Consider the following 15,902-nt stretch of genomic DNA (forward strand, 5'->3'; position numbering starts at 1 on the left):
GCGATAGGAAGATTGGTGGCTCAAAAGCAGAGAGGTGACATCAGGTTAGAAGTGTCGAAAGAAGTATTCAAGAAAAATGGTTAATTTTAATAACTTACAACACAGTTAAACAAAAATAAAAAGCTGAGCATGGTGGCAACTGCCACGACCCCGTTTGAAAGGGGACGCTCCTACCTTCCATCCATCCATCCATCCGCCCAACCATCCGCCCATCCATATCTATTTTTCGTATCCCATGAAGGAGCGCGCGTTTGTATAATCCATTGTGACATGCATTCGGCTCCTCAGCGCAAAGAACTACAACATGGTTTCATTCACTATACCTCGGAATTCTAGTTCACTGCAGCGCTCAGCAATCACCGAGCGCTCAATGGTAACGCAAAAAGCGCCGGCCGCCATTGTCCGAGTATATTCGGTTTCAATCGCTGAGCAAACACGATCCTCACCATGTTGTTTGTACCCTCCGCACTTGCCTGTTTGCGAGGTCTGCACAGGGGACCTTTTCATGCACCAAAGAGAAACGGTTAGCACTTTTCAGACTGATAAAGAATTGTTTAAACCTGTATTCGCGTTAATTTCGCTCCAAGAAGTTGACGACTAGAAAAGATAACGCATGCCGAACTTGTACTTTCTTCAATTTCGCTACGAAACCTGAACAGAACAGTTCAGACTGATAAGACATACTTGAAATACTATATTTTGTTTTGTTTTTGTTGGAGGTTTTACTAGTTTTACTTGAAGGGGAGCTGAAGGGGAAGCTTTTTTTTTTTTCGCGCCAATTCCACGACAGCGGCAAGTCGGTGTGATCTTTGGATTTCAGCGCATTTTCCCCACAGTTGAAGTTCTCGAAACTTGCTAAGTTGTATTTGGATCGTATAGAATACATCTTATGGTCCATCCTTACTGGTAAAAAAATATTCAGCGGTGATTTCGTGGAATGCTTTAGCGTTACGTCGCACCTCCTGAAGGTCCCGGATCCATGATTTCAACCGCGTTTAGTACATTCCAAGGTGGTGTTCAGGAGCGCACTGCACAATCATCCCGGCTCTTCGAGGAGCGAAGTGACATTGACGGTGGTCATAAAGTCAAACTATCTCATTCACAGCGCGTGTCTTTTAATCTAAAGCTTGTCGCACCATAAAAAAGTTCAAAACTAATTTCAGTGCTCACTATGTGCAATTTCAGTGGCTTCGCTCTTTGCGAACAACGCAGTGGCGTCTTTCGACGCCATTACAGGCCTTCCACGGTGTGTTAAAAGCTTCTGAGGGAGCCAGAAATTGTGGCGCACCCGCGTATATATACTGAGTGTTTCTACGAAGACCTCAAGTGAGCCTTCTCGGAAACACCCGGTGCATACTTAGAGCGGCGTCGGAGGAGTGCCAGCGCAACGCTAAACTTTATTATAACTGCTATCGCTGTCAGCACGGTGCCTTGATGTCAGCGCGGCCTCCGAGAGAGAGAGAGAGAGAAGGGAAGACGGAAAGGCAGGGAGGGTAACCAGACTGAGTCCAGTTTGCTACCCTACACGTGGGGAGGGGAATGGGGAGTGAAAGAGGGAGAGAGAGAGAACTTAGGTGTAGGATGTCTATAGTCGGGCACTCAAGTCTGTCGCCCTCAGGTAGCGAAAAAGCGCTCGAACTGCTTTCTTGGCCAATGAACTGTGAGACCAGGCTCCCAAGATCTTCGCTTCCGTAAATGGCCTGTCATCCAGTCTATTTAAGGCACACTGGAGAGTCTCGCGTTGATTATCGAAGCGAGAACAGTGGCACAGAAGGTGACTGATGGTCTCTTCACGCTTGCACTTGGCGCACATTGGTGAATCCGCCATTCCAATACGATAGCTGTAGGAGTTGGTGAATGCTACTCCTAGCCACAGCCGACACAGCAGTGTTGCGTCACGTCGTGGAAGGTTCGCTGGTAATGTAAGTTTCAGTGATGGGTCGAGGCTGTGTAAACGACACTTAGAGTTCTGTGGTGTATGCCAGCAACCTAACGTGATTGTACGAGCGAGACTGCGAAGCTCTCTTGCAGCGTCGACTCTGGATAAAGGTATAAGGAGTGTCGGTGAGCCAGCCTGGGCACGTCGGGCAGCGTCATCGGCGAGGTGATTACCAACGATGCCACAATGTCCCGGCAGCCACTGAAATATGATATCATGTCCTCTTTCAGAAGCGCAATGGCAGGTTTCGTTGATTTGTGACACCAGCTGTTCATAATTGCCACGTCGTAAACTTCCCAAGCTCTGGAGGGTTGCTTTCGAGTCACAAAATATTGCCCATTTGTCCGAGAAGCGTGGTGTCGAGGCACCCTAGCTGTCATTGCTGCGCCCTTCGGGCGAAACTTTTTTTTTTTTTTTTTGCACAGCTAAAGGATGATTTACTAGTGCAGCTCAACCTATACATCTTTTTTTTCTTTATGAAGTTGTTTGAGCTTTGAGATGGCAGCGTACGCCGACTCCCTACCTTTCAGACGCAGTGCTGTTCAGCGGTGAGCGGTACGCCTGCTGCCTCGACGGGTCGCTGCAGGCTCGGGATGGTTAGCAAGGCAACGACCACAGGTACGCAGTAAATTGATCGTGCGAGTGTGTTTTTCCCCACAATCAAAGAAATACACGCGTGTACGACGATTGTCATTTCGTGCCCGGATAAGACATATCGTCTGTGAACTATATTGTGCGCAATAACCATGCGTGCTTATAAAGCAGGCGCGGAACTAGAAGAAATAAACCAGCCGCCATGGCTCAGCGGTGGTCGCGTCAACACCGCGGAACAAGAAATCGCGAGTTCAGCTCGCGGCCGGTACTGCCAGCCATGCACAACCTCTCGTGTACATCGACATTTCGATGCACTTTTGATCTTCACTCGCCAACCTTTCAACGTCTGGCATTATAGCCCAGGCATATAGTCTTGGGAAGTAAAAACGCGATTTGTGAAGTAATGGATCGATCAATTATGACTAATGGCCCGATCAACCCAAAAATTAATAATAAATGGGGTCCAGAGTTCTCGGTTTTTCTGTTTTCGAAAATACGGCTTAGTTTCTTTTTTTCAGCGTTTTATCCGAATACCGGATCTTCTTTCGATGACTCTACTTTTATTTTATTTTTATTTCATTTTTTGCTGCGAGTATTTTTGCACCGGGGTATTTCTGACGATATATTATTTGAAAGTTTCATAATTCGATTTGCGTGGTATATACGTTATAGTATGTATCTAGACGCTGATAACGCTGCTACTGCTGCTGCTGCGGCCTCTGCCGCCGCCGTACGGCTCGCACACATGATAGCGCTCGTATAACAAATCGGCTTATCTATCCCTATCTGTACGACCCCAGTGCAGGTGCGCAGGTGGCCGGCTGTGTTCTCCACGAAAATACGAAGTGAAACAACCAAAGAATGTCTGAACATACGCCTTTACGCGCATAATTCCGTCATTAAAGCGAACATTTTTCAACGAAGTTGTATATGGCTAACGGACTCGCGCGTCCGTCGTCTGTACGCTGAAAACTCTTCTGGCGCAAGTCCATGCGCATGCGTGAAAAAAAATAGAGGCACGCGATTGGCTGTGCCAGTAGTGATAACGTTGCACTCTGTCGCGGCCGAGCGCGCACGCAGCAGTTTCTCTCCGGCTCCGAAATGGGTAGGCCACACGTCATATACGTACTCCTTAGGAGCCGGCAGCTTTCGATCAGAAACGCCGCGAGCAGAACCGGGAACGAGCTCGTCTACGCCCTGCCGGTGCTGCAGCCCGGGCAGAAGAACAGGCTTGTGCGGTCGAGCGCAAGCAACTGCGTACCGAGGATACGCGGCAGCCTATCAAGCCGTCGTTTAATGAACCGTCGGGGTTAACCCAGTGATAAACACCGGGGCCGCACGTTTCAGCTTCGCGCGTTAATCATCTGTACGGAGTGCTCTGGCGGTGTTTTTTTTACAGTGGAGCTGTTGAACCTCGCTCGGCTTCTATTGACGTGCACAGCTTCGCCGAGTTGGAGGAGGGAGAGTTGAGAGAGAGTGATATCAGAGTATAAAAATAGCATCGTACAGCATAGCGACGCGACGAGGGTGGGTGGAGCCTAGCGGGAGAGAAGGAGCGGCTCGCACGCGAGCGAGGAACGCGGCCCGGAGAGAAGGAGATTCTTTTTTATGGGAAGGAAAGGTTGGGGTTAAGTGCAGCGCAGTAACTGTCTCTCAGCAGAGGACACCTCAACCGCGCTGCACAGGGGGTAGGGAATGAAAGTAGAGGGAGAGAAAGTGCACCAGAAACAGCAGCACGCCGCGGAAATGCGATGGAGCTAAAGGCGGTCGGCGAGGCCGACAGCCTCGGACGCGGCCCGGATGTGTGCCCCCTCCTGTAGGGCGCGAGCGAGGGGGATCATGTGAGGGAGAAAAAGCGTTCTTCTCCGGGCGGTTGCTAAGGTGCCTCGATATCCTCCTCGCCCGCCGCTCCGTAGAGTGGAGACAACCGCGGCGTCTACTGCGGCGTTGGCCATGGGAATTAATCGTGGACGCCGTAGTAGATGTCTTTGGCGGACGCCGTAGGGACGCGTTGCCGGCTCTCGTGTGTCTTGTGTGCGGTTTGGCTCTACTTTACTGGCCTTCCTCCAGTGCCCCTCGTATCTGGTGTTTGCGATAGCAGAGCCACGCATAAATTTTTTATGCCTTCTTTCTCGGGGTTTGGCGTCTCTGCTCGGTCTGCCTCTGAGGTGGGCCGAGGATTGGGGTAGCGCTCCTATATGTAGATAAGAATCATTCACCATCGCACGCCCTTTTACTGCAAGTTTACTGCATCTAAGAGTAATTTTTAAGGCCACCCAACATTGAGCGTTTTCCGGATGTTTTGTGGCGCTTCGCCACCCGGCGTCGCACGGCCTCGACGCTAAGGGTCGCGCGCTCAGGAGACGCCAAAAATAAATATCGCAGTTCTGTAAAACGCATCGTAGCATCTAAATCGGGCAAACTTGATGTATCAGTTTATATTTTACGCGAATTTGCTGCAATGCTCACGAGGGTATTGCAAGAGTCATACTCCCATATTAGCGGTGTGTGCGAGAGCCATGTATAATACGTCAGTTTTATTCCATTTAGACGTACTGTTAAATGCATTTACAGAATTGGGAAATCGTTTTTTTTTTTTTTTTGCGGAGTTACAGAGCTGTAAACTTGATAGTTTCTTTTTCTGAGAGTTTGGGATATTTAACAATTTTATATAGAAACATTGCCTGCTAAATCAAAACTTCGGTTCCCAGAGTAACTACATTTAAAATTCGTCGTTTAAATGCAACAAACCTCATCCCATTTGGTGCAGTGGTAGCCGAGAAAACCGGTTTTCTCTTCTCGTGTACGTAATTAAATAGGAGCGCCCGAGCCAAAACTTCCATCTGCATTGACACATGTCGGCCCCAGCCCGCGCAGGGCTGCGCGGGTTTGATGACGGGACAGCTGACGACAAAGCAGTGGCGTAACCAGGGAAGGGGAGGGAATTGACCAGACTTCACCCCCCCCCCCCTGCCGAAATTTTTCCGGCCGGCGCCCTTCTTTTATGCCTGGCACGTCGTCTGTGAATGAAGGCGCATATCCTCCGAACGCCTACCCCAGATGCAATGCTACACGCCTTCAGGCAGATCAAGGGCCTGATCAATAGTTGTATTATTAGCACCAAGCACGGGAAACTTAACAGGGAATAATGGAACTCTAGCCAACCCCTCCCCCACGAAAAAAATCCTGCAGCTACGTGCCTTCTTGGACAAAGATATGGCGCGTGAAGATATGGTGGCGAGCACGGTAAGTAACATCGCGGTTGTTCTTTTCGTTCTTTCTGTCAGTTCCCGCAGAGCTCGGCAAAAAAAGGATGTCTACCCCCTGAAGCGCTGTCACTTTAAATCGCTTTTTTTTTTACGCGCCATAACCGCGATATCATTATGGAGCACGCAAGCCGTAGTGGGTGGGCAAGTGGGGGGGGGCTTCAGAACAATTTTGGCCACCTGGCGTTCTTTTTGAACACAACGCTCGGTGCACGGGCGCTCTTGCATATTCGCCTCAATCGAAATGTGGGCGCCGTGCACGGCTGGGATTTGTTCCCGCTACCTACAGTGCTCGGCAGAGCAACGCCGTATAGCCGCTAAGCCACCACGGCGGGTTTCTGCGAATTCCTGGTGTATACGTCTGAGTGCTACTTCTTTCGTAAAGGCTAAACAATGCACCATACTCGCACTATCAATCAGGTGATAGAGAAATGTGCGGCATATAACCAACCCTTATATATAGCTTTCATTGATTACGAGAAAGCGTTTGATTCAGTCGAAACCTCAGCAGTCATGCAGGCATTACGGAATCGGTGTAGACGATCCATATGTAAAAATACTGACAGATATATATAGCGGCTCCACAGCCACCGTAGTCCTCCATAAAGAAAGCAACAAAATCCCAATAAAGAAGGGCGTCAGGCAGGGGGATACGATCTCTCCAATGCTATTCACAGCGTGTTTACAGGAGGTATTCAAAGACCTGGATTGGGAAGAATTCGGTATAAGAGTTGATGGAGAATACCTTAGTAGCTTGCGATTCGCTGATGATATTACCTTGCTTAGTAACTCAGGGTACCAATTGCAATACATGCTCACTGACCTGGAGAGGCAAAGCAAAAGGGTAGGTCTAAAAATTAATATGCATAAAACTAAAGTAATGTTTAACAGTCTCGGAAGAGAACAGCACTTTACCATAGGCAGCGAGGCACTGGAAGTGGTAAGGTAATACATTTACTTAGGGCAGGTAGTGACCGCGGATCCGGATCATGAGACTGAAATCAGAAGAATAAGAATGGGGTAGGGTGCGTTTGGCAGGCATTCCCAGATCATGAACAGCAGGTTGCCATTATCCCTCAAAAGAAAAGTGTAGAACAGCTGTGTCTTACCAGTACTCACCTACCGGGCAGTAACCTGGAGGCTTACGAAAAGGTTCTACTTAAATTAGGGAGGACGCAACGAGCTATGGAAAGAAGAATGATAGGTGTAACGTTAAGGGATAAGAAAAGAGCAGATTGGGCGAGGGAACAAACGCGAGCTAATGACATCTTAGCTGAAATCAAGAAAAAGAAATGGGCATGGGCAGGGCATGTAATGAGGAAGGAAGATAACCGATGGTCACTAAGGGTTACGGACTGTATTCCAAGAGAAGGGAAGCGTAGCAGAGGGCGGCAGAGAGTTAGGTGGGCGGATGAGATTAAGAAGTCTGCAGGGACAACATGGCCACAATGAGCACATGACCGGGGTAGTTGGAGAAGTATGGGAGAGGCCTTTGCCCTGCAGTGGGCGTAGCCAGGCTCATGATGATGATGATGACTTCTGAGTGCAGCGTAACACGTCAGCCGACCGTTTCAGTCAGCTGACACGCGATCTGTTTAAGTATAATGCTAACGAATCGTGTCTCGCCGTTCGTAAATAAAAAAACAAAGCAGGTGTGCTCGGCCGTCGCCTCCCGAGTTTGTGTGCGTTGCACGAGACTGTAAAATGTCGTACGTCTCACATGCGTTTTACGTAGAACATCCGCGACGCAGCCGCGGCCCCGGTGTTAAGCTGTATATTGCTTGATTCCATGCAGCGAAGCTGAAGGTTGACGCCACAACCCAGTGCGCAGTCCTCATGACACCAAAGGCCACCATGGCGAGCCGCGTGAAGCTCGCGAGCACCGTAGGCGTGCAAACGGACCGCGTGACTGAGGAAGTGGGTGAGTATGCGGCTGCAAATTTTCCTTATTGATTGCGTCGCAATTAAGAATGTATACGAGTATGCCGCGTGTCACAGCTAACGTGAGCCAACCTGTTGGGGTTGGCTAACGAGGAAGATTTAAAGTAAGGTTTAAAGGATGAAGATTTAAAAATCGCGGTAGGAGATACGATTATAAGAACTGCGGTGTTCGGTCGTGAAAGGTCTGGGGACCGAGTACCGTACGGTATTAAAGTGGTATATTGCACCGTGGTTTTCTCTTTTTTTTTTTTTTCAGTCATCTGCTTGGCTAGCCTTAGCTGGGGCACCCTATATACGAGCATATGGTGGGGATGCGAGAGAATGATCGAAGAAACTGAGGAAGCTCCAAGAGCGGTGTTGTTCTGGTGTCGGGAACAACTCCTAAACTGTACTCTTAATAGAAATTTGCACCCTATGGGTCATATCTTCAATGATCGTCATTTATCTCACGCATTACTGTTTCGCACCAAAGATTGATCAGACTCAACTCCTGCAGTTGACATCTTCGTAATGCGAAGCATGCTTGGTGTTCTAGAGAATGGTTTTTATGAATCATATAAGTGTTCTGCAGCGAAGTAATCTGCGGCGGGGGCAATGGCAGAGCGAGCCATGGTGACTGGTCGCTTCATGTGCGCTGTTTTCCCGCGCTCCTCTCGAGGTGGCGTAATCTCAAGTTTCTGAGGCGCACTGAAGCGAGAGGCAAAGAAGCGGTCGCTCCTCTGTTTATGTTCTTCATCACGCAGGCGTTGCGATATCGATTTTTCGCGGTCATTCAGTGCGATCTGTTCGCGTTTGCACGGGCGCAAGGTGACAACATGGTTATTTAAATAGTAAGCCGATGTTTACTGCAGTCTATTCGGCCGGTAAACCCACGAACGTTCGTTCGTGTAGTTGTCTAAAACTTGCTATCGCTCTCAATGCGACTTTTTGTTGTAAACATTCCAAACTTTCCCCTTCAATTTGTCGTGACTACGCGTTGTAGCACCGACAGTTGTGCCTCAACGTCTTTTACGCTCGTTTGTCTCACGACACGATATCAAGCGGCCGTACATCGCAGCAATTAACATTGTGTCATGCACAACTAACCACACATCATCTTATATTAGCGCTTGCTGGGGGCCATAGCTGGGGCATCGACTGCGTGGAGGTAGCGGGGCCAGAGCTTCTACCGGGAAGGGGTCAAGGGCTGGTTGTCTTTTAATTCAGTGACCCAAGTAGGCGGGAGAACGGGTAGCCAAATATACATACATAACTAGATAGATAAATAGCCCCCCAGGGAAGTGCGCAAGGTACCCTAAGAATGCTAACGCATTAAAAGACAACGTCGAGCGGGTTGCGCATCAGGAGGCTGTGCTGAGGGAGCAGTGTTCTAAACCAAACGTCGGACCAACTCGGATCACTGACTATTGGCAATGCGCACATGTGCCGCTCTTCAACGAACCTCTTTCACGCCGGCACGAGTCACTGTAGATGCGGGAATAGGCGCTGGTGTTCGGTGAAACTCTTCGACGCCGACTTGGAGCACTGCTTATGTGCCACTCGGTTTGGGCTCATCTCCAATGAACCTCTTCACCCCAATTTGCGTCGCTGGGTCTGTTCCAGTATGTACGTGCTGCTCTTCAACGAATGCCTGGCGCGAGCTTCGGTAACTCTATAGGTTTGTGCCACTGGGAATGCGACGCTCTACCACGACGAAAAAGGAGAGGGGAGCCCGGTTGCAGCGTGACGCATTTCTAAGCATTAGCACGTGCCGGCGCGCCATGCGTTTCTAAGGCCACGCGCAGGCTTCGCGGCGGCGGCGCTAGATGGCTCCGAGTGTTCCTAGAGAAGCGAGAAAGAGGAGTCCCACTGCAGTGCAAACTTCACACATTATAACTCATTTTGACGGTGTCAGTACGTTGTGTCACTATATCGATTCAATGCTAAACGAATTACCGTCGAGAGTCATCGTCAGATGGGTTAATTCTGCCAAATTTTTTACGACGTATGCGCGATAACGGATCACCGAGAGTTCCTTTCCGTGTGTCTACACATAAATCAAGCGACGTCATCTGAGCATTTAAAAAATGAACAATCGAATAGTGGCGTTCCCAAGGGCGCGGAGGGAGAGGTTGGGGGTTATCATTCCACCAACCCCCGAGGACGACTTCGCTTATGTGGCTGTAGCGCGGCATTAGAGAAGAGACAAGTGCATTGGGGCGCACTAGATAAGCAGGGAAAACGTGTGCGGAGTGCGCGGACATAGCTGAGTTTGGTCAGACAGAATCACTGATGAGGCCAATGATGGACAGCGGCGGGGACGGCTCACGCAAATAAAAGGAACGTTCCGCGTCCTTCTCCAGCTCGGTGTTCGTCTGCCCGAATTGCCATGGTGTTCAGCGTCTTGTTACCATGGGCAGGGAGGTATACATAGCAGAAAGGTCCAAATTATACCGAAAGCGATTGGTCGCGGCTGAAAAATTTAGCGCTTCGAATCTAGTTTTCATCAGCATGTCAGAAATATTTATTCCGGCGGGATCCTGGCATTACCCACGCACGCCGTCCGAATCCCGTTCCGCCGCATCGCACGCGGCTCGATTCGTAGAGGCCACTTCTTCGCGAACTGGCTTGCTTCGCAAGCCGCAACATCCGCAGTCGCGCGCGTACACTCCGACTGCCCGCGCGGGTCGCCCGCTCGCACCCACTGTTTATCTTCCTCCCGTGCCCAAGCCTATGCCACGTGGCGTCGGCTCAGCGTCCTAACAGTCCGCATAGGCAAGCGTAAATCCCTTGACAACACTTTCAGACGTACGGCAGCCTTTTGTCCCATTCATGATGCTAAGTGCAGTAGCCCACAAGGCATTGTCTAAAAATTGCTTTGCGATGGTCTACAATCTGTCCTGCTGGTCTGTAGGGAAATGTGTGCCGTTCCGTGATGCCGCAATGTTGGAAGATACCTTTCCACCACTTGCTTACAGATGGCTTGCCATTGTCACTAGAGATGGAGCTAGGTACTCCGTGCCGGCAAAAACATCAGTCATCCTGGCGCACTTAACGGGAAGACATCTACAATCTTTGTGAACGTGTCAAGCACCACTAGGATGTACTCGAGGCGTCGAGGCGCTGTGGGCAGTGGTAAAATAACTGCTGCATGGGTTAGGTTGCCCATGAGCTGTCCATAAGGTTCAGTGCTTAAAGTCAGGAGTGGGGAGGTGGCGCTCGGCAGATCAATTATATGTAGCACCGTGGCACCCATTCTACAGGCGCGGGGCGTGATCTTATTACCACTGGTGTCTCGTGCGGGGGAATCTTAACTCTCCAAATTTTCGATTAATGATTTAATCGCGATTAATCGGTTGATACGGCTGCAGTGAAGGCCGGTCCCCGGCCGAAACGTAAAATGCTTGAATTTTTCCTACGTGTTTTCTTTTCCTACGTTTCTATTCGTTGACCTGCTTCATTACCGGATTCTAATGTACAGACGTTTATGAGCATGTGTGGGTAGATGTGCGCGCGCTATACTGGTCGCTGCCCTATGAGCCCCCCTCCACTGAAGGATGACTTTAAGCTCTGATCAGGCCCTTAGGCTTCTGTCGGTGAGGCTTGAAGGCCGCGAATGTAGCGGGAGGTATCTTATCGGATACAGAGCCACGTGAAACCGTTTTTCACACGTTTCGAAGTTTTAAAGCCTGCATGTTCACTAAGAGGATGATCATGTTTCATTTTCAGCGCCATGGGTCCTTCGGGTGTGGGGGAAGCCAATTAAGCGACGTTCCGTTCACCGACCGTACATATGCGGATACCAGTGTCTGTCATTTCACTGTCATTAGCTAGGTCCTGTATTATCTTGGACTCTGGCGTCGTCAGGTGCACGGTAAGCGAGTCTGCGGATATTGCAGTATAGTCGTTGCAACAATGGGTCCTTGTGTTGTTCCAAATGGAACTTTGCACTGTCGGTGAGCAGACACACATCAAGCAAGTCAACAGGGGCTGCCATTTCAAAACAAATGGTTTGTAGAGGCTCTTGCATTCCAATAGCAAACCAGTCCTCTGGGAAGCAGGGCTGAGTATATTCCAAGGCAGCGATGGTACACCTGCTTGATCATCCGCCGGCATGTTGGCACGCCCTCTGTGATGGTTTATGGTGCACTTGAACCCTTGCAATCTCAGCACCCAACGTCGTGATCTGCATGATGTGTATGCTCCATATTGAACATCCAAGCCAATGATACATGGGCACAGTGTACCTCTGATGAAGTGAACTCAATATATGGCCGGAACTTAACAGTTCACACCACTGCGAGGCATTCCCATTCCTGGACAGTATAGTTCTTTTCAGCTGCGATGAGGGTTCTGCTGATAAATGACACTGGCTTCAGTTGGCCTTCAGGTGCCACTGGCGTTTGTCTCATCACGAATGGTCTGTTCGGGTGGGACAGCAGCACGGCTACCTCTGCTGCCAGCGTTGACTCTCGAATGTCGTCTGTAGCTCAGAACCCCAAACCGAATGCGCTCCTTTCTTGAGAACTACCAGGGCCTTGGTCTTGTTGAAGAACCAGGGGTAAAGTTTCTGTAGTACTGCACCGAGCCCAAAAAGACTTGGAGGTCCTTAACCGTTTGGGGGGAGACTGCAGCGGTGGCGTAGAGGTAGAACACCCGTGCAAGAGGTCCGTGGTTCGAATCCCGGTGCCGCGCAATTTTCCACCGGATTAAAAAAAAATCCGCGTGTTGATAAAATTGCATAAACAGGCCTGGAGTGTGGCCTGATCCCGGTGACCAGAACCGGTAACACACTCCCTCACCAGAGCAGGATTGGCCACCCTGGTGCAGTACTTGGCCACAACCTCCTATATGAACGCAACAATCAAACCCCGGCCCTCAGTCCCCAGCAGCTGCGAAGAAACTGACCACGGCGGCGGTCAGACCTGCGACGCTGCAGAGGGTGCTAAGAATCCCTGGCTCCGGACAGGCCGCCATTGGAATATGAACCTGGCAACGTTTAACGCTAGAACGTTATCTAGTGAGGCAAGTCTAGCAGTGCTATTGGAGGAATTAGAGGGCAGTAAATGGGATATAATAGGGCTCAGTGAAGTTAGGAGGCCAAAAGAAGCATATACAGTGCTAAAAAGCGGGCACGTCCTCTGCTACCGGGGCTTAGCGGAGAGACAAGAACTAGGAGTCGGATTCCTGATTAATAAGAACATAGCTGGTAACATACATGAACTCTATAGCATTAACGAGAGGGTGGCAGGTCTTGTTGTGAAACTTAATAACAGGTACAAAATGAAGGTTATACAGGTCTACGCCCCTACATTCAGTCATGATGACCAGGAAGTCGAAAGCTTCTATGAAGACGTGGAATCGGCGATGGGTAAAGTCAAAACAAAATACAGTATACTGATGGGCGACTTCAATGCCAAGGTGGGCAAGAAGCAGGCTGGAGACAAGGCAGTGGGGGAATATGGCATAGGCACTAGGAATAGCAGGGGAGAGTTATTAGTAGAGTTTGCGGAACAGAATAATATGCGGATAATGAATACCTTCTTCCGCAAGCGAGATAGCCGAAAGTGGACGTGGAGGAGCCCGAACGGCGAGACTAGAAATGAAATAGACTTCATACTCTGCGCTAACCCTGGCATCATACAAGATGTGGACGTGCTCAGCAAGGTGCGCTGCAGTGACCATAGGATGGTAAGAACTCGAATTAGCCTAGACCTGAGGAGGGAACGGAAGAAACTGGTGCATAAGAAGCCGATCAATGAGTTAGCGCTAAGAGGGAAAATAGAGGAATTCCGGATCAAGCTACAGAACAGGTATTCGGCTTTAACTCAGGAAGAGGACCTTAGTGTTGAAGCAATGAACGACAATCTTGTAGGCATCATTAAGGAGTGTGCAATAGAAGTCGGTGGTAACTCCGTTAGACAGGATACCAGTAAGCTATCGCAGGAGACGAAAGATCTGATCAAGAAACGCCAATGTATGAAAGCCTCTAACCCTACAGCTAGAATAGAACTGGCAGAACTTTCGAAGTTAATCAACAAGCGTAAGACAGCTGACATAAGGAAGTATAATATGGATAGAATTGAACATGCTCTCAGGAACGGAGGAAGCCTAAAAGCAGTGAAGAAGAAACTAGGAATTGGCAAGAATCAGATGTATGCGTTAAGAGACAAAGCCGGCAATATCATTACTAGTGTGGATGAGATAGTTCAAGTGGCTGAGAAGTTCTATAGAGATGTATACAGTACCAGTGGCACCCATGACGATAATGGAAGAGAGAATAGTCTAGAGGAATTCGAAATCCCACAGGTAACACCGGAAGAAGTAAAGAAAGCCTTGGGAGCTATGCAAAGGGGGAACGCAGCTGGGGAGGATCAGGTAACAGCAGATTTGTTGAAGGATGGTGGGCAGATTGTTCTAGAGAAACTGGCCACCCTGTATACGCAATGCCTCAGGACTTCGAGCGTACCGGAATCTTGGAAAAACGCTAATGTAATCCTAATCCATAAGAAAGGGGACGCCAAAGACTTGAAAAATTATAGACCGATCAGTTTACTGTCCGTTGCCTACAAAGTATTTACTAAGGTAATTGCAAATAGAATCAGGAACACCTTAGACTTCCGTCAACCAAAGGACCAGGCAGGATTCCGTAAAGGCTACTCAACAGTAGACCATATTCACACTATCAATCAGGTGATAGAAAAATGTGCGGAATATAACCAACCTTTATATTGTCACGTGGTAGTGACGGCGAAGAAAGAAGCAGTACGGTGGAATACAAAACTAGCTTTTTATTGGGCGAACCTGTGCCCACAAAACAGGCTACACTTATAGCACAACGAAAGCGGCAAACACAGTCGGCGATCGTCGAAAATCTGATCAGCGGGTCAAGCGCGTCGGCTTTTATACAGCAATCATCGAATGTTCCAGATTAAACGTTGGGACCCGCATGCCTTCTAAAATGTTCTACACCATTCGTGTCAAGCGATGAAATCAGATAACACAACGTTCGGCGACAACAGACAGCGGGTAGAAGCATCGATAACTTTCCAGAAACTTCGGATACATACAGGCGCGTCCCGCGCTGTGCGATAACATTTGTTCGGCGGCAAAACTTGTCGCCCGATAGAGACAAGTACACGTGTCAATACCCCCCTCTTAAAAAGCATCGACCCGATGCTGCAAACAAATCAAAGTAATAAGTAAGCACTCATAGCAAAGAATAAAGCAAAATAAGGAAAGTTCGTTAGCGTCCGTAAAATGGTTTCAGACGCACCACGTGGACCACTTCAGGTCGTGCGCGACGTCGCTGTGAATGCGAAATGCCGTCTGGCACGACCTCATAGTCCAGTGCGCCAATACGTCGGATGACCTTGTAGGGTCCGAAATAGCGTCGCAATAGTTTCTCACTCAGTCCCCGTCGGCGTATCGGGGTCCATACCCAAACACGGTCGCCGGGCTGGTACTCGACGAAGCGTCGTCGGAGATTGTAGTGTCGGCTGTCGGTCCTCTGCTGGTTCTTGATTCGCAGGCGGGCGAGCTGTCGGGCTTCTTCGGCGCGCTGGAGATAGGCAGCGACGTCAAGATTCTCTTCGTCCGTTACGTGCGGCAGCATGGCGTCGAGCGTCGTCGTCGGGTCCCTGCCGTAAACCAACTTGAACGGCGTGATCTGTGTTGTTTCTTGCACCGCCGTGTTATAAGCGAATGTTACGTACGGCAGGACGGCATCCCAGGTCTTGTGTTCGACGTCGACGTACATCGCTAGCATGTCGGCGAGGGTCTTATTCAGCCGCTCCGTAAGACCATTCGTCTGCGGGTGGTAAGCCGTTGTCCTCCTGTGCCTTGTCTGACTGTATTTCAGAATGGCTTGGGTGAGCTCCGCTGTAAAGGCCGTTCCTCGGTCGGTGATGAGGACTTCTGGGGCGCCATGTCGCAGCAGGATGTTTTCGACAAAGAATTTCGCCACTTCGGCTGCGCTACCTTTCGGCAGTGCTTTTGTTTCAGCGAAGCGGGTGAGGTAGTCCGTCGCCACGACGATCCACTTATTTCCGGTTATTGACGTCGGAAAGGGTCCCAGCAGGTCCATCCCGATCTGCTGGAATGGTCGGCAAGGAGGCTCGATTGGCTGTAGTAATCCGGCTGGCCTTGTCGGCGGTGTCTTGCGTCGCTGACAGTCTCGGCAT

General features: G+C 49.6%; 1 protein-coding gene across 2 annotated transcripts in view; it reads left to right on the forward strand.

Moving 5' to 3' along the window:
• LOC126529388 (uncharacterized) overlaps positions 1–15,902 on the forward strand; it is a 52,080-nt gene that overhangs the window by 9,497 nt on the left and 26,681 nt on the right. For both annotated transcript variants that reach the window (XM_055069816.2, XM_055069815.2), the window contains exons 3-4: positions 2,470–2,557; positions 7,595–7,720. In XM_055069816.2, coding sequence (XP_054925791.1) covers positions 2,470–2,557; positions 7,595–7,720 — 214 coding nt within the window. The remainder of the gene's footprint in view (positions 1–2,469; positions 2,558–7,594; positions 7,721–15,902) is intronic.

This window comes from Dermacentor andersoni, chromosome 8 (assembly GCF_023375885.2).
Source record: "Dermacentor andersoni chromosome 8, qqDerAnde1_hic_scaffold, whole genome shotgun sequence".
Classification (NCBI taxonomy): domain Eukaryota; kingdom Metazoa; phylum Arthropoda; class Arachnida; order Ixodida; family Ixodidae; genus Dermacentor; species Dermacentor andersoni.